The sequence below is a fragment of the Cladophialophora carrionii genome (genome assembly GCF_000365165.1).
Source record: "Cladophialophora carrionii CBS 160.54 unplaced genomic scaffold supercont1.9, whole genome shotgun sequence".
NCBI classification, from domain to species: Eukaryota; Fungi; Ascomycota; class Eurotiomycetes; order Chaetothyriales; family Herpotrichiellaceae; genus Cladophialophora; species Cladophialophora carrionii.
The window spans coordinates 999428-1027415 of record NW_008481834.1 but is presented as its reverse complement, the minus strand read 5'-3'; the positions used below and the strand labels follow the sequence as shown (position 1 = coordinate 1027415).

General features: G+C 54.5%; 8 protein-coding genes across 8 annotated transcripts; 6 read left to right on the top strand and 2 right to left on the bottom strand.

The window, feature by feature from the left end:
• Positions 1 to 65: 65 nt before the first annotated feature.
• Positions 66 to 1664, top strand: G647_09445 (uncharacterized protein; the record flags this gene model as incomplete). Its single annotated transcript, XM_008733748.1, has 2 exons — positions 66 to 357; positions 409 to 1664. 2 exons carry the CDS (start codon positions 66 to 68, stop codon positions 1662 to 1664), a joined length of 1548 nt encoding a protein of 515 aa, XP_008731970.1.
• A 1580-nt stretch (positions 1665 to 3244) lies between these two features.
• G647_09444 (uncharacterized protein) lies at positions 3245 to 5015 on the top strand (the record flags this gene model as incomplete). Its single annotated transcript, XM_008733747.1, has 4 exons — positions 3245 to 3428; positions 3527 to 3602; positions 3674 to 4493; positions 4632 to 5015. 4 exons carry the CDS (start codon positions 3245 to 3247, stop codon positions 5013 to 5015), a joined length of 1464 nt encoding a protein of 487 aa, XP_008731969.1.
• A 1172-nt stretch (positions 5016 to 6187) lies between these two features.
• Positions 6188 to 7426, bottom strand: G647_09443 (uncharacterized protein; the record flags this gene model as incomplete). Its single annotated transcript, XM_008733746.1, has 1 exon — positions 6188 to 7426. The coding sequence occupies one exon, from the start codon at positions 7424 to 7426 to the stop codon at positions 6188 to 6190; it is 1239 nt and encodes a 412-aa protein (XP_008731968.1).
• Positions 7427 to 8357: 931 nt separating this feature from the next.
• On the top strand, positions 8358 to 9891 carry G647_09442 (uncharacterized protein; the record flags this gene model as incomplete). The annotated part of the gene is made up of 3 exons (XM_008733745.1): positions 8358 to 9398; positions 9457 to 9567; positions 9622 to 9891. 3 exons carry the CDS (start codon positions 8358 to 8360, stop codon positions 9889 to 9891), a joined length of 1422 nt encoding a protein of 473 aa, XP_008731967.1.
• Positions 9892 to 10786: 895 nt separating this feature from the next.
• On the bottom strand, positions 10787 to 11173 carry G647_09441 (uncharacterized protein; the record flags this gene model as incomplete). The annotated part of the gene is made up of 3 exons (XM_008733744.1): positions 10787 to 10898; positions 10987 to 11044; positions 11119 to 11173. The coding sequence occupies 3 exons, from the start codon at positions 11171 to 11173 to the stop codon at positions 10787 to 10789; spliced, it is 225 nt and encodes a 74-aa protein (XP_008731966.1).
• Positions 11174 to 14725: 3552 nt separating this feature from the next.
• On the top strand, positions 14726 to 21520 carry G647_09440 (uncharacterized protein; the record flags this gene model as incomplete). Its single annotated transcript, XM_008733743.1, has 2 exons — positions 14726 to 17565; positions 17617 to 21520. 2 exons carry the CDS (start codon positions 14726 to 14728, stop codon positions 21518 to 21520), a joined length of 6744 nt encoding a protein of 2247 aa, XP_008731965.1.
• Positions 21521 to 21910: 390 nt separating this feature from the next.
• On the top strand, positions 21911 to 24016 carry G647_09439 (uncharacterized protein; the record flags this gene model as incomplete). The annotated part of the gene is made up of 2 exons (XM_008733742.1): positions 21911 to 22081; positions 22136 to 24016. The coding sequence occupies 2 exons, from the start codon at positions 21911 to 21913 to the stop codon at positions 24014 to 24016; spliced, it is 2052 nt and encodes a 683-aa protein (XP_008731964.1).
• Positions 24017 to 25847: 1831 nt separating this feature from the next.
• G647_09438 (uncharacterized protein) lies at positions 25848 to 27563 on the top strand (the record flags this gene model as incomplete). Its single annotated transcript, XM_008733741.1, has 3 exons — positions 25848 to 25886; positions 25943 to 26167; positions 26220 to 27563. 3 exons carry the CDS (start codon positions 25848 to 25850, stop codon positions 27561 to 27563), a joined length of 1608 nt encoding a protein of 535 aa, XP_008731963.1.
• Positions 27564 to 27988: the final 425 nt, after the last annotated feature.

Here is a 27988-nt window from a genome sequence, read left to right as displayed (position 1 = left end):
AACTACCCAGAAACCACGGGCTGTAATTTGTGGGATACCAATTTGACCGAGGCATAACTGCTCTGATGGCTGAAACGGCTGTCACTCGTTCCGTCCTACTATGGATGCCGGCCATTCTGCTGGTGGCGTACTATCCGCTGCTGCTGATTTACCGGTTATTCTTCTCGCCAATGAGCAAGATTCCCGGGCCATGGATCACAAGAATATCCGACGTACCGGAAGCGAATGCTTTGAAAGACAAAAGACGAGCTGAATGGGCTAATGAACTGTTTGCTCAATATCCGGATTCCGTGGCGGTAAGGACCCGACCAAATGCCGTGTCGTTCAACCACCCGGATGCCGTCAAGGCCATCTACGGTATGTCAAACCATCCAGCTGTATCTGTGCCCAGACTGACAAGCGTCTCAGGCCATGGCAAGGGAGCCGAGGAGTTTGGCAAGTCAAGCTGGTATGATGCCTTCTCGACTACTGGCGAGTCCTTGTTCTCGACCCGGTCGAAGAAGAATCATGCGCGGAAGCGACGCATGGTCTCGCATGGGTTCAGCATGCAGTCACTCTACTCTTTCGAGCCGTATGTCGACGCCGTGATGCAGATCTTCATTCAGAAGATGGACGAGTTTGCCAGCACCGGTCAGCCGTTCGACATTTACTTCTGGTTCGAGCTCTTCACCATGGACCTGATGGGCGAACTGGCTTTTGGTCGCAACTTTGGCGCCATTCAGGGCGGCCAACCGGTCAAGTACTCGAAGCTCGTAGAGCTGTCTCAGCGCTTTGCCAATTTGAGTGGTCTGTTGCCGTTCGGCAAATACAATGTGAAGGTTCTCAGCTGGGTACCTGTACCATATATCCAACAGCTGTACCAGGCACGGCTTGAATATCTCGACTATGCAAGGCAAGCCCTGGAGAGTCGATTTCAGGACAACCGAAACCAAGCCCCTCTTGGTGGCAAGCCACGACAGGACATCATGCAGCGATTTATCGAGGCCCAGGACCCAGAAACCGGCGAGCGAATGGGATTCCCAGAGCTCAGAGCGGAGGCGTCTTCATTGATGGTTGCCGGCGCAAGCACAGGCTCGGTGACCATGAATTGGATGACTTATTATCTTCAAAAGAACCCATCTGTAAGGCAACGAATCATCAGCCAACTCGAGGAGATGTTTCCCGATAACCTCGACGCTGCTACCCCTCTTCCATTTTCGTCATTGAACAAGCTCAGCCTCCTCGAGGCGACAGAGATCGAGTGCTTACGGATGCACCCGCCTATCGGTTACTCCATGCCGCGCCTGACTCCCCCTCAAGGCGCGGTCATCTGCGGCGTCTATGTTCCTGGCAACGTTGACGTTGGCGTACCTGCACTCTCAATCGGCCGCAATCCCAGTGTCTACCGCGACCCCAATACCTGGAATCCCGACCGCTGGTTCGACGAGAAGGCTGACTTGGCCACTATGAAGACGTGTTTCCTAGGCTTCGGATTTGGAAGCAGACAGTGCATTGGTCGAAACGTGGCGAATCAATTCGTCATCAAGATGATTGCGACGTTGCTGTTGAGATACAATATCCAGCTGGAAGATCCCAATCTTGTGTTGGGCACCAAAGAGTTTACGATTTTGAAGCCGGACAAGAATTATAATGTCATTTTGAGGCCGAGAAAGCATTCGGCCTGAAGGGTCCTCTGGCAGACACCTTTCAAGGAGGGCCTAGTACTCAAGCTTGGAAAGTGGATGGCTTGATGATCTCAGCCACATTGCGATAAAGCAATGAGAGTCGGTTCCAGTGACCAGTGTGGCAATGGAGTTGCCGGTGGGAGCCGGGCTCCTCCCCCTATCTCTCTCTGTGATACTGTGGCAGGTGCTAAAGGGAAAGGTCGAGGGCATGCAAAGGGACCTAACCCACAATTAATCCACTTCTTTCCCAGCAAGGAGGAAGTGGCTGGGGCGATATGCCCGGTGGCCCCATGGGCGACGAGTACATGACCAAGTAGTTATGCAGTGAAGATCGATAATGAACTCCGTTTGACGCTCATCAGAGCACCAGACCTTGAGAACCAGTCCCACGCGACTAGGAGTCTCTTGTGCACTCACTATCCTCCAGTCCGATGGTTCGGCGTGTCTTCAATGTCCAGCATAGCTTCTCCCCAGTCTATGAACAAATATTCCAGCGGGGCTCGATGTGCCTGAAACCACTGCTGTGCACAGCATGCATATCACAGGGCAGCGCTATCCTCAATGCATAGCTGTCTCCTCCTTGGGACTTGTGCTCGGGGTGACGAATTTGATTCATCCTCTTCACCGGCACCACCGATGCTCACAAGGGATCATGCACCCATCCCGTGTCTGTCCTTTCAGGGTCTCCCTAAAGTCCGCTGCTGACCTTCCCTGGTTCCCCGGTACTGAGACCATCGCCTCGGCGCATTAAATATGACCGGCCCAGCCGTCGGTGCGGAGGTCGACCGGTTCCTATAACTACTGTGTACTGTGCATAGTAATCAGGCTTTGATCTGCGTGACCCTTGTGGCACAGTGCCGGGTCATGGGGTTCGATTCGGATGGACCGAGTCTCGAAGCGAGGGAACCGTTAGATCCTTCCCATGACTGCGGAACAGATACGTAGTGGCAACTGCTCATGTCGGTTTGGTCTGTGTGGGTATCGATCCTTCGTTGCCGGACCAGGCATGCAATGCGAGTGACTTGACGTGACTTGACCTTGACTTCGGAGCTTCGGTTGTCCCACCATCTCGGCTCGTCCGTTCATTTCTGTGTTCGGCTGTGTGCGTGTTGTTCTTGTGAGCCATATACAGTGGACTGCGTACCCGTGCCGGATCCCACATAGAAGCTGGGGCGCAGAACCGCGGATCTGTCTGGGGATGTACATGTCTGATAGTCTTTCGTCGTCACCTTCGCTTCATGCTCATGACCGTGGACATGGCGACTCACGCCATCTATGGGCTGCTGCCGGGCACAAATAGTGTGGCGTCAGGTTATTCGCAGTCACCTACGAAAATACATGAACGCAGTGATGGGCTCGTGCGCGATGATTATAGCCGCGACTCGACTGCGAGATGGAGCTTCGAGGGAAATGGTATTCCTGTACACACACTCTCCCGTATTTTACAGGAACTGCAATCTCGAAGGAGTCGACGACAACGCCATGTAAGGCTCGTCCACGGCACTCGAGCAGCCATCTTGGGAAGGTCCCTAGCATGCTGCTCTCAAGGGCTTCCATGAGCTCCTAGGCATGACAATATCATGGCTGTCACGGATAGCAAGGCCGTGGCTGTAAAAGCCAGTGGCATCTCTCATCTGCTCTACGAAGCTCAGCCGCACTCGCACATTCTCGGCGGACAAGCGCGTTTTCAAGAGTTGTTTAGAGAGTTCTCGTTTGGAGAGGAGAAATCGGTCCATCGACTGACCGTTCAGAGGGGCATTCCTTGTTAGTTCGGCTCCTCTTACACAGCTCATTTGCGCTACGACGAGCAGGGAACGGAGTCACGGCGTGGTCGCAGACAGAAATCTGACACAGGCAGGCAGACCGTGAGGATGTCGAATGTGCGAAGCTTGTCGAGAGAAATCACACATCGAGCCATGAACCTGGCTTGACGGTCTTGTAAGTCGGTGTCTTTGGCAAGTCTGTCTCGAGGCCTGTGCTGATGATATTGTGAACCGAAGCTTCACCAGATGCCTCCCTCGCAAGCAAATTGCATTGACACCAGCGGCGTTCGCCCAGCTGCTCGAAAGCTGTCATGTGCCGCCCTCGTATCTCGAGGTCCTGTCGAACAACAACGGCATCTACTCGTCCTATGTCCTGAGAGGGCACACGGGCCTCGCCACCCATTATTGTGCGCACAGTCTCGGCAAGTACAACACTCAGACTGACGCTGAAGCAGACTTGATGGTCAAGTTTCCCTTTGGGCCCTTCTCGAACGGCTCGCTCTTCATGTGCCATTCCCTCGCTACGGGGCACACGACGTGCATCATCTCCGCCACGCAGGCCCAAATCCTGGTCGACCGACTCTTCGACGTGTTCAGCCACTCTCCCCTGTCATATAGTTCGTCTGGCCCTTACGCCTTCACCCCTGCCGCCCTTCTGCTCGAACACATGCGCATCGCAAACGAGGATGACCGAGGCGACATCGACCAATCCGTCTGCCGGATCGAAAACCGCTCCGGCGTCTCCCTGCACAATTTCGGGTCCAGGACCAGAGCCAAGATAGGCGAGTACGTACTCTTGCAGCGAGAGCTGCACATGCAAGACGCCCTGATCGTCATGGCAGATCATTGCTTCTCATTTCACGCAAAGTGCGCGGCCTTTATAGTCACCGAGGAGCAGGCTTTTGCAGCTCTCTTATCCGCGAGACCCGACAACGACAGAGTCCCAACCCGGCAACAACAGGCCGACTACGTCCGCGCGAGTCTCACGTTCAACGCAAGCATGTCGACGTGGACGCTGGAGCAGCTGCGCGGCTTGGAGAAGAGGCTGAAAGTGCAGCTTCGGGTCGTATGTTGGATTTCCCGCGTCCTTCCTTCCCAACACGAGTCCACGCCCCGCTGTTCCCAGACGTCATTGATATTACTTGATGGCACTTTCCTGGTTTGATCTGTTCGACCCGACCTAACTCACCGTGAACCCACACAGATCGATTCGACAATCTCGGCGACCGACGCCCTCACGATGATTCGACTCGCCCGGGCGTCCCGCGCTGACAGTAACACCATGAAAGCCATCACCATCCTGACCATGGTTTTCCTCCCGGCGACGTTCGTCTGTTCGCTGTTCAGCATGGGATTTTTCGACTTCGCCGCCACGGGCGACGACGAAGACGACCCGAACCTCGAGGGCACGCAGCGCACGATGCGCGTCGCGGGGTCGTTCTGGATCTATTTCGCCGTCGCGGTGCCCTTGACGGTGCTCGTGCTGGGCCTGTGCGCGGCGTGGCTTCGCTGGAGTGCCCGCCAGGAAGACGACAGCGGGGACAAGCCACGAGCGTGGGGGCAGCGAAAGGGGGACGGTAAGGAATGAGTAAGTGAGGAGGGGGGTTGTGGGTGGAGTGCTGGACTCGAAAGGTCCAGAGCGAGTAATTACTCCATATAGGTAAGCATGCTTTGCACTGCGAATAGGCGACGAGGACGACTGGATGAGTACAGTAGATGAATGAAACGGGTCAACGTTGCATGAGGTATTCTGTTGAGTTCCAGGCTCAATCCGTGCCACTGCCATTCCAATATTGCAGAGGAGGGACGGATCTGTTCCCAATGCTTGAGTCTCGATTCTTGATACTGCTACTCCGTACACACCACGGACATATGGTACGCAAGAAGTACTGTAATGTACTCTACGTCGTAGCTGATCATCCAGAGTCCAAAGTTGACGTCAGTGCACGATATACTTCTTTGAACGTGCTGTGCGATCGACTGGCTGATCGACTGCTCTTGGATGGATACAGTACCTCGAGCACGATAATAGTATTATATTTCAGCTGACATTTCTCGGATACAGATGCCTCGAGCACGTCAGTACAGTATGTATTATATTTCTGCTGATACCTCAAGCACGACAGGACAGTATTATATTTCAGCTGACCTCTCTCGGATTCAGATGCTTCGAGCACGTTAGTCCAGTATTGTATTTCAGCTGACCTCCTCTTGGATACAGACACCTCGAGCGCGTCAGTGCAGTATTCTGTTTCGGGGATGCTATGCTACTGTACGCTCGCGCTCTTTTCGACGTGTAGGACCCATATCCCCTGGCACTCAAGCACGTCTCTGGAATCACTCCTCCATAGCCTGCCGTGAATGAGCAAGACGCCAAGACGACGATCCCCTGTTGTGATGAATTGTCACTCTTATACCATACGGAGGACGGAGTACTGGTCCTTCCATCACCCGTGCAGCTTTCAGATAGCATTGGTCGCCTTCTAGAAGAAAGCAAGAGGGATACTACCGGTACGGTTACGACGACGGACTTGGTCGAGATGGTGGAAAGAGCAGACAGAAGAGCAGGAAAAATTGAAGCGTTCAACTTGGACTTCTTAGTCCGCCGTGCCGAGACATCGGCGATCACATATCGTATATTCAAATAACGAGCAAGTCCATGGCCCTGAGATAAATCCTCCATTCCTGCACGCCGTACAATACTGTACAGTATATCCAATCGAGGCATGAGGCCGCGTCATATGCTCGGGTCTATCGACCTCACCGTGGCGGCAGCATGAACGGCTGGGCCGGCCGTGCGGTGGGAAAGTTCCTGGAACTCAGAAACGCGCCCTTGAGGGCTCGAATCTCGTTCTTGAACTTGGTGGCCTCCGAGGCGTCCTTTTTGGCGGACTTATCACCACCGCTCTTGTCGCCTGCTCCAGGCCCGCTGTAACTTGAGAAGCTGCTGGTATAGTCGACTTGGAAAGGGTTGTAGCTCGCTTCCAACTTGTCGAGCGTCGATTGGAAATCCGACATTGATTCTTGGAGGCGGTCTTGGGAGAATTGCGTTGTTTGCGAACTCAGAAGAGAAGAGAGGGTGGAGTGCAGACTGCGCAGGCGGGACGATTGTGACGTCGTGGGATCTTGTGCAGGTAGGGCATCATCATCGTCGGACCAGAGCGACGTTGTGTGCGTCGGGTGGGGTGATGTCTGGGTCGCGATGTCACGGTGGAAGAGCTCGGTGGGATCCGAGTCTGTGGATTCCAGGTCGTCGTCCTTGGGCTTTTGCTGTTGAGAATGGAGAGCGGAAACGCTGGGTATGTAGGGGATGTGTGAGACGGTGGACTCGAGTTTCGTGTTGAGGGTCTCGAGGTCCGCTTTGGCTGTCTCGGCCAGTGAATGTCGCGCCTCAGTAAGGGATTCGAGCATAGGCTGGATGAGATATTTGCTGGCGCCCCATGTCAAAGCTGATACGCCGGCCAAAACATAGGCTGCGTTCGCCAGGCGGTCGAATGTGACGAGCGGTGGAGGTTTCTGTGGTTTGAGTAGGAATTCTGGGTAGGTAATTATTGGAGGGACGTCCCGCTTCGCAGAGGGCGTGGGCGTCGGTTCGTGTTGGGGCGCCGATGATTGTGAGGGTACTGCTTGTTCTTGTTCTCTTATACCGGGGTTCGGGCTGGTGTCGTGAATTGTTTTCAATTCCGAGGCCTCGTCGGTGGCGGTTGAAGATGCGGCCGGCTCAGGACCCAGCAGCTTTTCTATCTCATCGGGTTGTAGACCCTTCTTCTGCAAGCACTCGACCTTGCTTTCTCGAGACGCATCTCGTATTGATTCGTCCTCCAACGACTTTTGCGCTTGCTCGAGTAGAGGTGCTTCCGAGGGTAACGAGGGTTGCGTCGTGCTTTGCTCCGATGACGACTGATCGCCGGAATGGGTCGTCTGTTCTTTGGTGCTGGATTGCCAGCTCTGCTGCCATGTCGGAATGGCAGGCGCCCTTCTTGAGTCTTGGTCTGACATCCTGTATCTGGACCGCCAGGGTTGAACGGCGCGCGAACAGCCAGCAAGCAGAACACGACCAAGAGAGATGACGGATCATTTCCAGCCTCGGCTCATCGCAGTTATAGGGCTGAGGGGTCACCAGCCACACCCGCCACATCAGCCACACGTCTGGTCGGAGAACAGCCACACCCAGATTCCATTTCCCACGCCACGGGTCTTTCGAGAGCCTGGCATCAAAATCCAGGTTGTTGATATATCTCTTTGGTGCAGCCGGCTGCAGAGATAACATCCACGTCAGAAAATCTGCCTGCACAGACGTGAAGCCCAGGATTTTGTCCGGGTAGTGGATGCCACCCAACAAGAATACGCGAGGACACAAGGACTTCAGAGGGATTCAGAGCCACTGGAGACGCCGAAGAGCGAAACCGCAGCGGAGAAGCTTTGGCTTTTAGCCGAGCCTGGAACCTTGACACCATGACAGATAGACCCCGACGTGTGCGACGTCAGATTAGCGATGCCACCGATGACCCTTCAGACGACTCTGACCAGTCCAGCGGTGAAGATTACAGTCCAAGAAGGGTCGACTCAATGAGACGAGCAGGCAGACATGAGTGAGTTCCCTTTTTCACTGTTCGCGGCCAAATCCTCCAATTCACTTCACTGCGCTGCCGTTCTGCATGGACGCGCCTGGTTTCTCTGGGCTGTTACAGTCGAGGCCCTGCCAGGGCGGTGGTCTCAACCACGCGGGGACACACCATTCCGCTGGCACCACAACTATGACACCGGGAAGCAAGTGAAGGCAGAGTGATCTCCAGCATCCTCGTCAACCTCCAGTCAATCAAATCGCTCCTAACCCCGGCCTTTGTTCGATTGCATCCTTGCAAGCAGTAGAACTTCCTACGGCGCCTGGTGATCGGAGAACGAGCAGCAGATAAATTTCCTTTTGACCATGGCTTTTGTTACCTTGTACTACCGAACGAAGCACAAAACAGGAGCTAACCATGTTTCCAGATCTTCGGCAGCCTCGACTCCGGCGGCGTCCAGACCACGGCGCTCCGGGGCGTCAGGACCTTCAAACAACATCTCCTCGGCCACGGTTCAGCGAGGATCTGGCACGTCGGAAGACCGGCGACAAAGTCTCAAGTTGACCGTCAAGGCTCCTCCGAGCAAATTGAGAGAAGTCATGCGGGCTAATGAGGTGGAATCCCTCCACGACACACTCGGCGGAGGAAAGGTCCTGGATGGGCCACGAAGCAGTCGACGGTCAACCTTGGCTGCAAGAACCGGACCCCAAACTCATCGGCGATCTAAATATGCTGAGTTCGGTGACAGCGACATCGACGACGAAGATGAAGACGAAGACGAAGACGAAGAGGATGACGAGGATGACGCGGATGAGGAAGAGCACGGTGGCACGCGGAATGACTTTGATGAGCTTGGTGCCGAGCCCGAAGGTGACACTGACGACGAGGACGTCGAGATGGAAGACGCACCCCCGCTACGCCCGTCTAAGCGCAACACAGTCGCCAAAGCGCCCAAGATCACCCTGAAGCCCCCCACTTTGGTAGACAGCAAGCAATCCGCAAAACCGAAGCTGATCGTCACTCCTGCGAAAGTCGGCCCGGTCAAGTCCGTCGAGGACCAGGAAATGGAGGATGACCCAGATGACGACGAGGTCGAAGAGTCATCTGACCTCTCCGACGAAGACGACGAAGAGCAGACAAATCTCAACGACGAAGACGCCGAGGGCGAGGAGGAAGAGGTTGCGCTCGACCTAGACGCGCCTGCCGAAGACGAAGAACTTGGAGCTGAGTTGGACGAGGAAGAGGATGATGATGATGATGCAAACGACCTCGACGACAGCAGCGACGAGACCCCTGCTTCTGGATCTGCCACTCCCGATCTGAGTAGAATGACGAAGAGGCAGCGAGGCAGACCCGAGGACCAAGGGACCCTGATGGCGTTGGATATGGCACCCCAACAGCGAAAGGTACGACCCTGCTTGGGTAACCATTGACAGTTCAATCTCACCACTAACCGAATTTTAGTTCTTCACCGACGCCGAGAAAGCCATGAAGAAGGACGAACATGCCAGAAAGCGCAAGGAGTTGACGAAGCGAAAAGTACAGGAGGAGAAGACTGCCGCCTTGAATCGACTGGTATGTGACTTTGTGTGTTTAATTCTATCTACGCTCCTGCTGACCACACGCCAGCTCAAACCTCAAGTATCCAAGACCAGAGGAGCTGCACCAAAGCCCGAGACATTAGTAGCGGCGGCGGCGGCGGCTGCAGCGGCGGTCGGTTCGCCCTACGAGGAAGACGACGTCTATCTGAGAGCCAATCCCATCTATACCCGGTGGATTAGCACGAAAGACGGTGTCAAATTGGGTGTCCCTGAGGAATGGTTGGGCAAGAAAGTCGGCCGCTACTTTGGACCGCCGTTGTCACCAGGCAATGGCTCCCTTGTCCAGGAAGTGGAGTAAGTAGTAGACGGGCCTCATCTCATCTGGCATTAGAGATGTTTGATAAATTAGTTGCTTCATGAAAGTTTTCCCGGGCAAGACTTGAGGCAGAGGTTAGCAGTCAAAAGCAACAAGATTCTTGCCGATGTTATCACTCCGAGAGCATTGATACGAGCACGATCTGGCATTGAGCCTTGGGAAATTCACCAGAAAGCTGTCGCCTTCGGCAAGCGTAGCCATAACATACTCTTAGCAGCCTTAGTTGCATGATGATGCTCTTCTGGTACCTACACTGGACCATTCTCGGCTCATGCGAGCTTTTCGAGCAAAGGTAGAGCAGGGCTGTCCCTTCAGGCTTCAATGAACTTGCGGGCCCCTGGCCAGAAGGTCTCATGCCCCGGGTACTGCGTCCTTCTTTGACCGTGGTAATTCGGCCAGTCGACCTGATGCATCTTCTTCGTCCGAGAACGACTCCGAAGCACTTGCCATACTCCAACACCTTGGGCGGCGGTTGTGTCATGTGGAAGTCCATATCCCATATGCTCAATCAATCCATCAGTCAGTCAACAATCCTGTCCAATCAATGCCTCCCTCCGAGTCAACGTATCGCAATTTCTGCACATCCTGGAATAGGTTTCAATGCCAGGAGATATGCCGGTATTTTGCCTCCTGTCGGGTGGCCTGGCCTGTCATTTGCGACGCTGCGACACAGGCATGATCTAGAGTGCTTGGACGCCTTCTCGCCGTTTCAGGTTCAGTCAACCTCCTTCACTGTCTTCATGTACTAGGACTGCGCGGCCCCTGTTCTCTGGAAGCTGCGCGAGCTTAGAACATACGCAGGCGCTCTGGCTGAGCGGCATCCCGCAGACCACGTCTCGTTGATTTGGAATGGACGTTCAGCTGCGGCCGTGGCCTCTCAGCTAGCTTTGGATTTTTGCGCATTTCCATCCCGGAGTATAGTGGTGTCGTCGTTTCGCATCGCAGGAACTTCCATCATGTTGGGTCCGAGGTCGGAGGCGGCGCGTTCCCTGTATTGGGGGCGAACTGGATTAGCATGCTCTGAGTGTCTTTGTGTGTATGCGGAGGGCCACAGAGGGCGCAGGGACGCAGACGCACTCTTCCTTTAGCTTCTCCAGCTCTCGGGCTTCAAAGGCGGGCTTGAACGTCGTGTAGCCTGCCACAGCAGTTCAGTATCGGCATCAGCGCACGCGAGCATGTGCAAGATCGAGAGAGTCGGGCGGCACTTACCATTCAGCACGCCGAAGCCGATGACCAGTGCCCAACCGAACAGCCGGCGACTCATCTTGCCTCCCTCCAATACTGAGCAGGAGATACACGGAGTCCAGGTGCGACCCTCTAATTTAAGCCAAGCCGTGCTTATATGAGACGCGCCAAAGCAACACCAGCACCTAACCAGCAAGAATCAGAGTAGCGTGAGCAATCACCGCGTGACCTGCACGGCCCCGAATCCCATTACAGCAGTGTCAAATGAATCGTATCCAAGCTTCGCCAACTCAGCCCTGCCGTCGTGTCCGGTGTTGTCTATTTGCAGAATGCCCACTCTCTGGTCCCATAGAATTGCTAAATTGTACGGAGGACTCTGTCAATATTCCAGGACTGCCATCCCGGATGTGCGCCAAGGACTATCGCTCAGTCCTGTCACTGACTTGGACGTCTACGACACCCGAGCCTCAAGGTAGACGCGACCGAGGGGTTACTGGGTTACTGGGTTACTGGGTTTCTGGGTTTCAAAGCTCCCATTGTCGATACTCCGATGGACTGCTCATCCTTTCTCCTCCCTCGATGCTTAAGCTTCATTATCCTAACCGCTACTCGTCTATTAATGAACTGGCCGCACTAAACACCCAGTCCGACGAGCTCAACGGTGCGGGGGCGGCTTTTGGATTCTCTTGGTGGTAGTGTGCTTCCATTGGTTCCTTGGTTATTTTTGCCTTGCATTGATACGACGGATTAGAAAGCAGGTGTTTGTGATGGAGTAATACACTTACGGCGGCGGCGGCTGGTGGTGGTGCCAGAGGGGGCGAAGGGGGTTAATCCGGAGACGGTCACCGTATAGATTACATGAATGGTTGGAGATGGAAAGGGACTCCAGACTCTCGGAAAGGACTATGTTGTGTACCGGCTAGGGCAGCGTGGCCCGACGTTGGGAAACGGTGTGTGAAAAATCATGCGTGGAGGTTTATTTATAGGATACTTGAAGACTCAATTCAGCCCGAAGATGTCCATTTAGACTGCATTTTGAAAAAATGACAATGCTAGGTAGACTTGCTCTCGAAAGTGACCGGGTCAATAGTCAGTATGGAGTCCTCCGGATACTGCTATGAATGCCTAGACGGGCTTAGCACTACAGCACTATATGGATTACTCGACGCATGCGGATACCTGGCGTCCTGAACGCGTCGAGTCTCGGTCGATAGCTACATAGTAATTAGCGGTCCATCACTTCTTCCTTTTCGTTCAATCGGCCGCTCTTCCCGTCATACGAGGCTCGCGAGGTCGAGCAGAGCAGGGTAGTCCCCTTTTCCAGTTAAAGCACTGGCCCGCTCGATCTTCGTTATGGGCAAGTGGAAGGAGTTCAGCCCTCGTTATATCGAGGGAGCGGTTGAGCTTCAGCCACTATTCTGATAATCGTCCGGCTAGATGACACTCGTGCAAAGGAATGGCTTCTTGATTCGTAGCAAGGATAACTTGGAACACCGTGTCAGCCCCTCGCAAGGAGGGGGCGAATACCAGAGTAAGCCCGTTAGTGCTTGAACCATCTCCAAAGCTCTCACATTGTTTGCTGGTCAAGCAGTGAGATCGAATTTCGGGTCCAGTCGGATTAGGATTTACAAGGACCGGAGGCAATGAAGGCCATGTATAAAGTATGGGATGCCGAGCGGCATCGTTGTTTGGCACCACCAAAAACTTGCGACAACTTGTGACTTCGATTTGGACTTCGGACGAAGCGCCGCTGCTGCCATCATGTCTCGTCTTCAGCCGCACTTACCTAGAACAACGCCCTCCACGATCCGCCCATCCAGCGGCACCCCGGCGGACGACATCAGACACCGCTATCAAACCGGACAGCTCGGGGGAAATCCCACACACCAATCACCGGCACATTCTACCCTGCCGCAGCAGCACCATCGCGTGGCGGGTGTAGACCACGAGCCTGATGGGGGACACAACACGCCATCATCTTCCATGCGCGGCATCGCACCAGCGAGCACACACAATAGCTTCGACACCGGCTCCACATCCTCGGGCCGGTCCCAACACCATCTCGCGGCGGGTATAGACAGCGGGCCTGATGAAGGACACAACACGCCATCATCTTCCATGCGCGGCATAGCACCAGCGAGCACACACCATAGCTTCGACACCGGCTCCACATCCACGGGCAGGTCCAGCGCAGCGGAGCGCGGGAGTCGGGCAACCGGGGCCCCGAGCGACGTGGCATCGTCTGTGTACCAGAAATATACACCAACCTCATCTGTCATGGGCGATCAAGAGAGTCATGCGCCATCGTCTGTGTACCAGAAATATACACCAACCTCATCTGTCATGGGCGATCAAGAGAGTCATGCGCCATCGTCGTTGTTTTCCCACGCCCAGACCGAGGACTCATTCGGTCACCTCAGCGAGCACCAAGACGAAGACGATGAGCTCGATCAACATTTCATACATCCGCAGGGCGCCCCACCACCTCAACAGGGTCCACCGTCGTTCGGGATGATGGGGCAAATGATGATGGAGCAGCCCCAACATCAACAGCAACCTGTTGCTGGGGCAAGTCGTTTTGCAGGGGCATTTGGGACACATAACATGGCTCCACACGGAGGCCCTGTTGCTGGACCTAGCCACTTTCAGGGATCCATGGAAGACGAATGGCCGGAAGGAGGGGAGGGGGACGAGGAGGGACATTTTGGGCATGGGCAAGAGCATGAGCCTGAGGAGGACCTCGAATATTATGACGGCGCTGAGCATGAAGGTCATGGGCATTTCGGCGACGAATTCGATGATGACGAGGGGGGAGAGGGGCATTTTCGCTGAGAAGAAATTCTATGTCGGAGGATAACACTCGTAGCTCACCCGGACTCCGAGTCGTGCATACATCAGTTGAGAGAAGCTGAACGTGTCAGCTGGGGCGTTAGCGGGACTGGCGCAGAGTCATCTCGGTATATATCGATACTCGTACAAGAACCAACTTCAACCAAGGAGCGGCGAGTACTTGCAGGGCTGAACCCCCTCCACTCGAGTAATCTTTCGAACTTGTTATTTCGTGGGTCGCTAGTTGAGCTCTGGCCTTGCTACGTTCGGTCCTCCGGTCACTTGATGCTCGTGTAAGTGATCCATCTCGGACGCTAACGAACGTATTTATCACCATATTTTGTTCGCCACACAACGCTGCTCGCATGGCTGCAACGTCGTAATGTATTCATGGTGTCTACCTCCGAAGGTAAAGAGGATGCAGCTACAAGGTACCACGAAGACCATGTCTGGAGAAATGGTATGTGAGTGTAGTGACAAGTCGGCTCTCAGGTGCCACTGAGGAGGGGTTCGGAGAGGTGGGTGGTAGCTCGTCGAGGCTTTTGTCAAGGATGTGGGAACAATGATAGACCACCTGACCATAGATTATTGCAGTGATCTGTAAATAGGCGAACAGCTGGAAATGTTCAGGAGTGCGAGTGAAAGAAATGTGAAGGCGAAGTGAGGCGTCGAGGCGACGAAGCGTCTCCGCACGCCGCGTCTCCTTGGCAACCTCGACGCGTCGTCCATTCTTTACGCGCGACGGACGCTTCAAATGACAATATCCTACACCAACCCACAAATACCATGGAAAGAAGTAGCGATGCCAAACTGGAGGGAGCGTGGATATGTGCCAGACTCTGATGACGACGACGAAGAAGACCGCGACAGCGATATCCAGCACGAAAACAGCCATGACAACATCACGGTTTCTCACCCTGGAGAAGCCAAAGAAGTCACTGCGTCACGCTGTGAGGATTCCCGGGATAAAAGTGCCAACCCGACAGTTCCAGCCAGCGACTTTCTCGAAAATGGCGCCGAGATCCAACATCTTCGTCAGGCCGAACGAACCACCGAAGTGACAGAGCACGGACGGCAGGCGTTGTCCGAAACTGACGATATTCCAACCTCAACAGCCACAAGACTTCAAGCTGAGATCCGAAAGGGCCTTGACACGGTCCGAGATGTCCTTGGATTCCTGCCTTCCGCTGTTGATAGCGACAACGACAGCCCGCTGTCTTCCGTTCCTCCTTCTGGGCAGAATACACCCCTAGATCCTGGCAGAAATACGGTTCAAGATGTGCTGGAGTCCTTGTACCCTGCCTCTGATAAACACGCAGACAGCACTCCTTCATCGGCATCCTATTCCGCAGGCAATGCAGCAAGGGGAAGTGCTTCCGTCGAGCCGCGGCCAGCTGTCGTTAATGATGTTGCTGTTGCTCAATTCCAAGTCTCCCATAACCTACCTCCCCACGCGGATGAATATCCTCCTCGACGACGTTCTTTCAGGCCCCGTGCACCAATCCAGCTTCATCCTTACGCTCTCGAAGATGCCAGGTATCGACAGACTTGGTCAGCCAGTGGTCTCAAGCCTGTTCGTGCGCCAGAGATCACATCAAGGGCCGAGAAGACTTCCAACGAAGAATCGCAGGATACCACTGCTTATGAAAGCAGCCAGATGGACTCTTTCGACGGCGCAGCTCGAGAGTCGAGTCCCATTTTGGACGCTCCAGACGACTCTCACAGTGTGGACAACGATGAATCCCAGAGCCCTATTCGGGGGACACGTGTCCGTCAGCCGTCGCCACTATCCGACTTGAGCGACGATCTCCCCGACTTGTCAGAGATATTGAACAGCCGAGCTCCAACGCCGTCCGTGTTACAGCTGAGGAAATTGAAGCAGCGGTCTCGGCGCGAGCCACGCACGGGCAAGGACGGCTTTCATATCTACGAGCTTCCTGACGATATTCCCGTTGCCCAGCAACCATCTGGAAGACATCGTGCAAGCTCGGCAATTCCTCTATCACCACCCTGGTCCCGTGCTGGGCGATCATCGCAAGACGCTGTACTGGCGCCATCTGCTGATGTTGCAGGGGGAAACAGCACACCCGCTGGGCTTCCGACTCCGCTCGTATCTTCTGACAAGCATGCTTCGAAGCGTTCGTTCGCCGAAATCCTTGATTTCTCCGACTCGCAAAGCGAGATAATCGACATCAGTGATGAACCAGGCGCATCGTCCTCATCAGAACAGAACTCTGGCGATGAGTCGCGGGGTGTCCAACAACTACGGCGCAAGATCAAGGGAGTTCTGCCTGCTTCCTGGCTGAAGCTGGACATGAAGCAAAACCAAAAGCCCCGTTCTTCCTCTCCACACCACATTCAGTACTCTCCGGTCAGAAGTGCCCCAGAGAAAGGTGTTGCAAAACATATTCCTTCCTCGAGAAGGCATGCCAGGGAGCTAGGTCCAATGCTTGTCATCGAAGACGATCCCACCGATCCGAACACTTCATCAGAGAGCGACACAGAGCTCCGAGTCAACACTGAGATGGATGACGTCCCGTACAGATTGCCGATGACCTATGATGACGACGTTATGGAAGACAACACTGTTGACGCTATGCTTGCTCCTCGTGTGAGAAATTCTAATGTTCCCAGGAGGCAGCGACGGTTAAGCGGGGTTTGGTCCAAGAAGGGGTCAGAAAGGAGCAAAAAAAATGCTGGTGGTGGACGTTCTGTTTCTCATTATGGTGGCGAGCCTAAGGCCGTTGCTCGCGCGAAGAAACAAGCGAGGCCGTCCAAGAAGGTTAAAAGAGAGCACAGAAACACAGTAATTACGGTACTCGACGCCCCAGGCTTCAAGCAGAAAGACATTCCACGCTTCTTAAGAATTGCTTCTAGACGACGGGGTGATACCAGTGAAGCGCGACATCAAGATCCCTCTAAGAAATTCTTCAGATTGGCAACAACGAGAGACACTCAGGACGTAAATGAGAGCCTGAAACGCTGGAGGACGCGTCGAGATGAGATACGTCCGGCTGTCCACTTCAACTCCGGCGACGGAGTTCCAAGTCGCACAACCCCTTCAGTGCCTGAGCCGCGCGGTGTCAACACTGTCAATGATGAAAACATCGAAGCTTTGGCACAGGATCGCCGGCTCCGTGACCTGGGCGTAGCCAACTCTGACGCTCAGCTCAATTCTTTGAAGCAGAGCACCAAAACCACTCTCCAACGCATCCGACGCAACCTGCACCGAGCTCGTTCGCCGCTGGAGGAGTCCCCCGGCCCGTCTGTTGGTTCGCCCTCTGTCATCCTCGACTATTTCAAGCCTCGAACATTGAACCGCAGTCATCTCATTTCGAGGAGACTTAATCGCCTTGAGCTTGGACCAGTCGTACCCAACGAAGCTTCCAGCTCCCAGCTTGATCCCTTTGCCATTCAAAAACGCATTCCGAGGCATCCAGGGGCGAGGAGAGAACAACCGACTCACGACACAGCTCGGCAAAACCGTACAAGAGCTCCATCCCAGGCAGTGCTACCACTGACGGGTCTTCCGCAGTGCTTGACCCCTCGTGAAAGGCCGAGACAAATCCGTGTTGACATAATGGCAAGCCGTGGAGATCTCTCACAACCTCCTAGAGAGCCTTCCCGCCCACGCCCTCCTAAGTGAGTCGTCATGGGGCAACAGAACGGCCGGAAATGCTAACGTGGCTCCAGGAAACAGAGACCCATTGACCTGGTTACCCGAAGTGATGATCAGGGGGATATTCTATGCCTCCAGGGTCTTAACCTCAATGAGGATATGGATATCATCACCAGCACCGTGCGGTATCCTCCCGGTGGAGGATCATTGTTGAATACTGGCATCCCTCCGGGCGCTGAACCCGTCCGCTCTTCCTTGATCCGTGTTACGCTGTCCGCGATGGCGAACAGAGCTGGTCTCTTCGAGACCGGATGGACCGTCAACACAATCACAACACCAAAATCTCAGCACACACTCGAAGCTGCGGGCTGGTCTTCAGCCACGGAAACAATTCTCAGAGACATCTTTCAAGAAACATTGGAGATCACATGTAAGGATGTCGTTGCTCTGAATCTGTCAACACAAGAAAGAATTGAGCTTCTGAAGAACGCTGCGGATTCGATCGAAGCCGTAGTCATCTACATCAACGAGAGTCTAACCTTCTCTGGCGAGCACGATCTGGAAGCGTTCCTTCTGCTTACATCTCGGTATATGGAAGAGATATGGCGAGCCATGGCTGAATGCGAGGCGGCCACAAGCGATCCTCACGCCTCACACAGCTTAAAGGTCTTGAACGGCCTGCTACTTCTCGGCTATCAGACCGCTCAACGCGCCATGGCCCTAACCTCTCCGAACTCTGTGGGCACTGCTATCTCAGAGAGCCGGAAAAACATGGCTCGTTTTGCTTGGGAGCTTGCCTTTCGAGAAGAACATATAGTTCACCTCTTCGCCTATATCTCTGCTCCAGCCGGTATTGATACAGCTCTGGATGCTCGCCGCTCTCGCTATTCAGCAGAAATTGAGACCATTATCCTCGTACATGCCCTCGGTCCTCACCAAGGGTGGAGGTTTTATATGCAAAACATTCTCTTTGCAGATGACAACGCAAGAGAGACTCACCAGTTGCAATCCCGGTCTGAATCCCTTTCATGTACTGTCCTCGTTCTCGGGTGCATTCTCTCTGTCTCTGGGTCAGAAGGACTCTTGTCAACCTACGGCATGCAATCTTCGATGTCTCTGGGCTCATCCCTTGCTGGCATGCTTGTTGGAAGAGTATCTGAATTCCTGAAGGCCTTCATCGAGTATAAGACGAAATACAGCAAGAGGCTTAGGAAACAATCTCTGACTGTCCAAAAGCTGGAACAACTCGGTCTGATTATGTTCCGATGGTGTTTACTCCTTGCACGAAACTATCTTCAGGATCTGGCAGATGATCTGCTCAAAGCCATGTTCAAGTACTATTCGGAGAATGGCATGACCGGGCTATTTTCGCCACCTGCGCCGGCTGGAATGACTACAATGCCGCAGTTCCTCAAGGACCAAGTCCCTGCGCGAGAACTCCTTCCAGCGGACGACGACACTGATTTTGACATTTTTCTGAAGCTGACAGCGATAGCACTGACGCCTCAACTCCCAGCAATCTACGATACCGCCGAAGATATGAAGAAGTTCCAGCTCCGCAAAAGATCTCTTCTATTCTTGATGCTGCCAAATAGAGGGCGGGATCTGACTGCTGAAACCCTATCGGTTTTCGACGAAGACAAAGATTTGGCAGTGACAGACTTCGCTGGAATAGCGAACCGATACAGCCTATTCGCAACCCTGTATCACTACGCCCCAAACGAGTCGAAGCCGGTTCTCACACAGATCAGCAATTACGTCGAGTTTTCTACCGCCCATGGTAGGGTACGCGAGGTCATTCTGGAATGTTGGACAAGCCTTGTACGATCAGTGCTTGCTCAGCCAAGTAATGGTGGCAGACTCCAAGAGCTCGGCCAGTGGATCCGGCAGATGTTCTTCTCCATGTGTGCGAAAATGGACAATATTCCCCAGAACAATAACGTCGCCGCTGCGGACGAGAGCCTTCGTGCTGAATACCATGTGCATCGGATCAATAGATTGACAACCATTGACTGTTTACGTCAAGTTGCCGCGAGATACTGTGCGGCTCTTGGCCTCTGCGCAAATGAAGAGCAGGTCTCCTGCCTTCTCCCGCGGGAAGAAGTGAGCAGTCTGATCCTGCGATGCTACACCAACCAAGGTCTCGGCGATAACGTGGTAGGCCAGGTCTTCTGTCTTCTCACATCATACATCAAGAAGGGCCTCAAGAAAGAGAGAGAAGCATTCCTTTTCTTCCGTCGAGACTTGCGCGGACTTCTTGTGGATCAACTTACCCGCAATAAGGAGCAGGACGAACCGGAGTTTGAACGCCTATTGGTGTCCATGGCTGAGGCGTGGTACGCCCTTGGAAGAGTCATGGTGACCGAGGGACCGGCCAATTGGGATCAGTTCCTAAATGACTGGTCACCAATGTCCTTCCCGCAGATCGCAGACGTCGAGAACGGGAGACACTGTCAGGTCCTGCTGATGAGCAAGATCGCAGAAGAGAGAGGCGCGGTCCTCGCAGAACCCTATCCTTTCATCCATGTTTTGCTGCGGTCAGTCCTGGGGCCCGTCCTGGTTGGCTCGAAGATCTCCTTTGTTCATCGACTTTTGAACCAGCTGATGGAGAGCATACCAGAAGCCTTCGCATTGGATGGGCTGCGCCAGAATTTGTCAGGTGGCGTGAGACCTTTCTTCCTTGACAAATTCGATGTCATCAACCATCGTTTTGCTATTGTGGACCACTTTATTCGCTATGCTTATGTCGTTCGTCCTGCCGCCGACGAATCCCTTCTCGGGGACCTCACAAACGGGCAATGGAACGATCTGATGACAATGATTCCCAAAATATTGGCTCGAACAATGACACAAGTCCATGGAGAAGGACAGGCAGATTGGATGACATTCTCGCAGAAAGTGCTATTCCGGCTTATCTTGTACGGAGGTCCCGCCTTTGGCAGCGGCCCCTTGCTTGCTGGGCTCCATGAGGGGGATATCAAGAGCAACGCCTTTAGACTGGAGCGGCTTTTCGTCAGTTCACCTGGTCGAAACAAACCAACCGACTTCGACAATGGATATACGGCTAAGGTCTTCTTATCGGCTGTCGAGTCGGCATGTCTAAGGAGAAAGGAGGACGTGCTGGTTTCGCACATGGCCAACATCTTTGCTGCATCGAACCCTGATTATATCGAAGACGACGGAAGTTTTGTGCTGGATATATCTGGGCAACTAGATTTCCTAAAGGCTGTGTTTCCGGCCTACATTGAGACTGCACTCGACGATACTCACCCATCAATGTTGTTTGCCGTCCCTGTGCTTGATATCGCAGTAGATATCCTGAGAAGGCTGGAGGGTCGCATCGATCTGGAGGATCAAGCGCGCATGGGTTCGTTTGCAGAATTGATCACAGTCTGGATGCGGGCTGCAGTCAAGGCAATGCAGCACTCAATGCCAACGCCATTGAAAGAGAATGGCTGGCAGATTGAGACAGTACGTCGCCTCGTCGACCTCGTTGCGGCAGGCGGCGGCCGCTGGGCGCATCTTCGCAACCTTTTCCCATCTTCTATCGACATCCTTGGCGTCCAGCAACTCGTGCAGGCGTACGCATGCTATACGTTCGACTACGTCTGCTCTACGGCCGGGTTCGACTTAGGCATGCCGCCTTCAGACCCTACATTCTGGGAGGAGCGGAACGGCGCCGAGTCCTGGACAGTCGACTTCGGCTTTGAAATCGAAGACGTCTCGTTGCCAGAACGCATCCTTGCCATCAGAAACGACGCCGCCAACGAGCTTCGAGGCGTCGGGAGGGATTGGTATAAGGTTGGCTTCACGACGCACGGGCCTGTATGGGAGCTGCGTCGGGGAGGGTCACCAGCAATGGCCCGAGCAAAAGGAGGGGCTGTAATAGAAGGGGCCATGTTTGTCGCGGTGCAAGAGGCGGCGGAACGGATGCAGCGGGTGTTGGTCTTACTGGGATTGGTGGACGAGGTCTTGTGAGCGGACTGTTTCTCGTCTGTTACTTATCCCTGGTGACCCCAAACGGTGTCGAGTAAGCCCCAATCTATTAGCACTAGCTCACCACGCACACGGTTGACAACACATCAACGACGCTGACGTGCGGAGCCGCGGCCGGAAACGCATAGTTATTCGTCCCCAGCCTCGTGCCCCGCCCGGGCGGCTGCATAAGACTGCACAAGGCTGAGCGTGGTTGCTCGGCAACTAGTGGCCAGTAAATAAACGGTTGGGCGAATGAGCACCAGCCTCGACCAACCTCTCCAGCTCGCTATGACCATTTCTTAATCCCCAGTCAGCACGAACTCCTCCAGAGCCCGCGGCCGTATCTCGTCATCTGTCATCAGCAGCCCCAACATTCCAGTCCAGCAGAGGATGGGTGTCGAACCTCCATTCATTTACGACCGACCCTCGACATACACCTTTGGCGGACCAACTGATCGTGGTTTCCAACCCAAGGCGGCAACACACGCATCATGGGCACCTAAGGCTCAGAAACTAAAGCAGGACGGCCCGCTTGTTGACTTTAACAAGCATCCTGACTCGGTAGGTGGTTGACTCGCAGGCAGATAAAGCGCCGAGGCACTGACGCTTTCGCAGTATATCGTCGTCCCTTACGGCAACCTGAATGCCAAAGCCATGCCTCCAAACACCCAGAGGAGGATCATCCGCGGCCGGCAGCTGCAGCTCTTCTCCCGCGTATGCGCACTGGTCGGAGCGCTGGGAATCCTATTCTGCGTCATTGCCATCACCAAGACGTCGGGGACAGTGGGATGGATTATTCGAGGCGCTCCAGCGATCGCCATTCTGCATACCGTCTACGCAATCTTCCACCTCGCGCGCACAGCCACAAGCCGTACCGCAGGCTCAACAGCAAGCTACATGATCTTTGCCGCTCTGGTGGATAGTGGCCTGATTCCCTTCTGGGTCTTCTCGGCTTGGATGGCGCATGAGGATTACACCAAGAATCAGTATGGTTGGAGCACCTTGTTCAATGACTCGGACCTGTCGTACAAGATCATCTACGCCTTCTTCCTGCTCGCTTGCATCGAAGGCGGTTTGATGGTTGTATCTCTCTTGCTGGACATCTACTTGGGCATGAAGTTCCGACAAATTTCCAAGCTACCCCCCGACATGAACCCTCTGGAGCCGACCCTCACATCGAGGCACAAGCACAAGAAGTCTGAGATCACCGAGAAGAATATGAGATTTTCCGGATTGGTTGCCGCGAAGCGAGAATCGCAAGCCTCTAGCTTCAAGAGGGTGCCCTTCATACACACGCGCACCGACTCGGCTGACAGCGTCACACTCTACGGTAGTGAAGGCGCTCGAAATTCACGCCTGGAGCTCCGCAAGGATCTGAATGAATCGGGCAAAGACCCATGGCGCTGGTCAAGAAACTCATCGCCAGAAAGACCCCAGTCAGCGGTCGTTCCGTCGCCGACTTCTCGAGCTGCAGGTAGTGGCATGGACTTCCGGCCTGAGCGCTCGTCCGTGCTTAACGAGAAGCCATCGAGGCCATCATCTTGGTTGTCATACCTTGATTACGAAGGTGTACCCACCCCCATTAGCGACGACGCCAACGCCGAGTTTGACAACGAGGTTCGGCCGGTTTCACCCGTTTCAGCAGTCTCCGACAGAGACGCTTCGTTCGATAGGGCGCCACGTGAACGTGCAAATTGGTACGCTGGTTCTCCAGCTCGCGACAGTCAGGTTCAACTACCACCGTCGGCGAACCACAGCCCAGCTCAGTCGCATCCGCACACTGGAAGCAGAACCTCGCTTGCAATGCCACCTCCTCAGTCTCCTCCCAAGAAGCGAAGCCGAGAACCGCTGGGCATGAACCCTCCCACTCCCACGCGTTCTCCCTTTGGCGACGAAAACGCGTATACGACACCCATCAGAACCCCCAATCACCACACCCGTGAAAGTCCCAACCGTACAATTCTGCAAGACACCACCGCCAACAGTCAGGGCCGACCATACGCGACCCCTACCAACTCGCGGCCCTCAAGCTTCGTCGGCTCCGGCGGCAAGACCCGTTTCTACGGCAACCTCCGCTCTTCCGTCAGCAGCTCTCCATTGAACTCGCCGTCTCACACCAACAGGGACGAAAAGAAAGAAATCGTTTCGGTCGTCAGGGAAGTCGAAGACATGTACGAGCGGACGCGCACCATGCAGACCGAGTCGGACTATTCCGCGAATTTTGAGGTCCACGGCTCCGAAAGCGATGCCGAGGATGGGAAGCTGAGTGCACATATCAGTGCCATGCAGACCGCAAGTCCGAGCCAGTGGAACGGCGTGCGACAGGCGAGCAATTCCACCGGATACGACCTGAACAGTGGATATGCCGGACTGGGGACCGAGTTTGGCAAGGGGATGGGCAGACGGAGAGATGTCAGTGGCAAAGTAGCTGAGGAGGGAAGGGCGAGTCCGACGAGGAACGGGGCCGCAGGATGGCAGAGGTTCAAGGGGTTGTAGGAAATAATGATGCCTTGGAAAATGCACAAAGTCGCTTTGACGGAATGTTTGGATATTGCCCGCCGAGGTAGGTACAGCATGTTTTCGACATGGATATGGAGTTTTACGGGACGACAGACACAATGGAACTGGAACTTGAGTTTTGGATGCGATCAACGACGAGGACCTGAAGCAATGCAATATGAGCTTGAGGTTGCTGCAATATGTACTCCGTACGATGTTGGGGCTCCCGGGATTGGAAACGGCACACGGGACCTGGTGGTCACGTACAGTAGATAGAGAATACCTAATCCAAAAGTTCACAAGCTTGAGGCTGCCTGTGATGCAATGTGTTCTTCTTGTTGTCAGCCGGCCAGCAATGCAGCCCATCCTCGACACGGACTCGGGAACTTGCTTTCTGGGAGAAGACGGAGGACGCAGACAGTGAGTACGGAGTACAGTATACTTGTATCAGCAGGTGATTGTGACGCCCGTGGCTATAGCGATGCGCATTACAGGACTGTGGCGGTTCTTAGAGTATACGGCACACACACACATACAGCACACATGCATACAGCACACATACTGAGTATATACTCCGTACTGTACATTAGCATTCAGGGGGCGCGGCGTCCCGATGCCAGTATCCGTACTCCAGTATCCGTACTCCAGTATCCGGGCGTCAGTCTCCAGTCTCCAACCGCGGAGGTTGGGTGGGGGCGAGCAGCGGAACCACACACACACAAGGATTGTCCTCTGTACTAGATACTCGCACTGTGGTACCCAGTACAATAGTGGCGCCGATCATCACGCGGCGGCAATGAGGGCGGAAGAGCGGAGAGTGGGGAGCGTATAGTAATACTCGTGGCGTGTTGGGTGTGCGCCGCATGGTGCGGACATAGACATAGATGACGTGCAGGCGTAGGAGCAGGTTCGCTCCCCTTTTTGGGCGCGGAGCCAGGAGAGTCCGGGGTGGAAGTGGTGTTTTCTGCAGCACAAGTACTGTACGGAGTACAGTAAGTACAATACTCCGTCCGTACGTGGATACTGTGCTCTGTGCTCTGTACAAAGGACGTCCGTCTGAGACGCGTGGATGATGGTGGCGATTCAGATGGGGACCCGATGATGAGAGATATTCATGGATGCATGCAGATACAAACACAAAGAGATCCGAATTGACTTGGGAAGGTCACTAATCAGGTGAGGGCGACGCGGAGGTGTCTCTCTGAGGGATCTTGGGTCTCTGTCTTGGTGCTCGCTGCTCACTCATGTTCGTCTGCTCAACGCGTCCTTGTCGATCACTCACTAAACGTCGAATAGGAGATCAAGTCTGTATACCGTGCTACCGTGGCATTCTGTAATCACTGTACGTGGACCTTTCTCAGCCTCGCCCGGCATGGGATTTTGGGTTTGCCGAGATTTCCCACCGTTGGCCTCCGGATCTCCTCCGTACATACTCCATAGTGGAGTCGGACTAGTTCCATCCCCGGGCTTGCCGTTTTGAGGGCGGAGCCAGACACGCCGCCCGTCCAGAGGCTAGCTTCCCAGCCTGGACTGATATTCCCTTGTCGTGAGAGATCCCACAATGGTCGTCAGTGGTGCTTGCTTTGCTGGTGGATGGGCTGGTGCAGGTGATTGTCGATCAAACTAGAGGATGGTAGGTCCGTGTGTGCAGGAGAAACCTGGTCGGGAAATGGTCTGCACTCCGTGTATTTATATACTGGGGGGTCGAACCCCAGCGTCTCCCGTCTCAACCAGCTCTCTGCCAGAGCGCTCGACACGACAACGTGCAAGGCTCGAACGACTTCGATTCCTGGCTTGCATCGCTGACTCTTAACCGAGTGTCTGCAACATGGACGAGAAAGAGCTCGGCAACGCCGAACAGCATGAGGTGAGAGGTGTTCCCGGTCACAATGTACGCCTGGCTAACTGCAAATGTCCGTGTAGGGTCCTCAAGTCGACCAAGTCAAAGTGATCAAGGGATCGGAAGCGTTCCACGAGGCCCTCTTGAAGGAAAAGCCACGGTTTCTGCACCCACGGCTCCTCTTGCTTCTAATGTGTACTCTCCTGGGGTTTTCCTGCCAGACGATGAACGGCTTTGATGGATCCTTGTTCGGCGGCTTGACGGCCAACAGCAAGTTTCTGGCCTACTTCAATGGGACAAACGATGGGGTCAGTTCGAACCCTCGTTCTTGGGCAACTCGCCGATAACATTGATATACAGATATGGGCTGGCCTAGTCAGTGCCATGTACCAGATCGGTGGCGTCTCGGCCCTGCCGTTCGTTGGTCCCGCCATCGACACCTGGGGCCGGCGTGTCGGCATGTTCATCGGTTCTGTGATAATCATCATGGGGACAATCATCTCTGGCACGACAAAATACAATCCCTCGGTGGACCAATTCATGGCTGGGCGGTTCTTTCTTGGCTTCGGCGTCGCCATCGCCAGTGCTGCCGGCCCGATCTATGTTGTCGAGACCTCCCATCCTTACTACCGCGGAATCCTTACTGCCTACTGCAACACCTTCTGGTTCACGGGCTCCATCCTTGCTGCCGGATCTGTTCTCGGAGCACTGCACCTCCCTGGCACAAGCTCATGGCAAATCCCGGTGTGGCTGCAATTGGTCTTCTCGTGCTTGATCTGCCTAGGAGTCTTCTTCATCCCGGAGTCTCCCCGCTGGCTTTATGTCCACAACAAGCGCGAGCGAGCCAAGAGTATTCTGACCAGATGGCACGGCCTAGATGATCCTGAATCTCCTTGGGTAAAACTGCAGCTGTCCGAGTACGAGCAGTTCTTGAACACCGAAGGCTCGGACAAGCGATGGTGGGACTATCGTAAACTGTTCAGCTCGCGGGCATCTCGCTACCGCGTGGCGTGCAACTGTGTCTTTGTCATTTTCGCCCAGTGGGCCGGCAATGGCGCTCTCACCTACTTCCTGCCCGCGGTTCTCGACACGGTCGGATACACCACCGACGATGTCAAGGCCAAGATCAACCTCGGATACGCATGTTTCCAGTATGTGTTCGCGCTTATCGGAGCCGGCTTGGTTGACCGGGTGGGTCGCCGACCGTTGATGTTGTTCTCCATGGGCACATGCTGTATCTGTTGGATCGGAGTGGTTGCCGCATCCGGCATCTACAACAACACCGGCGAGACGAACCAAGACGCCGCTCGAGCTGTCATCGCCATGATTTTCCTGTTCGGCGCCGTCTTCTCCGTCGGCATCACGCCACTCCAGGCGCTCTACCCGGTCGAGGTCCTGTCGTTCGAACTGCGCGCCAAGGGCATGGCATTTTCCAGCTTGTCGGTGAACGCCGCCGGCTTGCTCAACCAGTTCGCTTGGCCCATCAGTCTGGAGCAGATCGGGTGGAAGACGTATTTCGTCTTCATGGGTTGGTGCGTGGTGCAGACGGCCGTGTTCTACTTCTTCCTGCCGGAGACGAAGCAGAGGACGCTCGAGGAGCTGGACGAGGTGTTTGCGGCCAAGAACCCGGTCAAGGCGTCGCTCAAGCGTCACGAGTTGACTGTGACGTCGGAAAAGGAAGTCATAGTGGTGAAGGACGCGTAGAGAGGATCTGGACAAGTAGGCGGATTGACCAGGAACGCGAGTCGGACTGGGAGAATGTTGCTGTGGTCACGTTCTGTAAGCTGTAACTATGCGGACTGTCATGCCATTGAATGGTATTGTGTTACTGAGATGCAACTCGGAACTGAGAGATGTCTACCGATCACGTGCTCCAATGCCAAGGCTCCGCACATTAGTGCTTTTCGTTTGTACGAGTACGAGGTACTCGTACGGTCAATGAACGTGAGCTGGATGAAGTTAAGCTGCTCGATTGCCGCCGTCGCATTGAGTGGGAGGCTCCGGAACAGAAACCCCAGAGCAGCCGCATGACGTCACGAATGCCTACTCAGCAATGCTCTCATCCAATCACACGGTTCGCCATCCCCGGCCGTCGACCAGGGGGAGAGTCATAATGTCATCAGATGTTT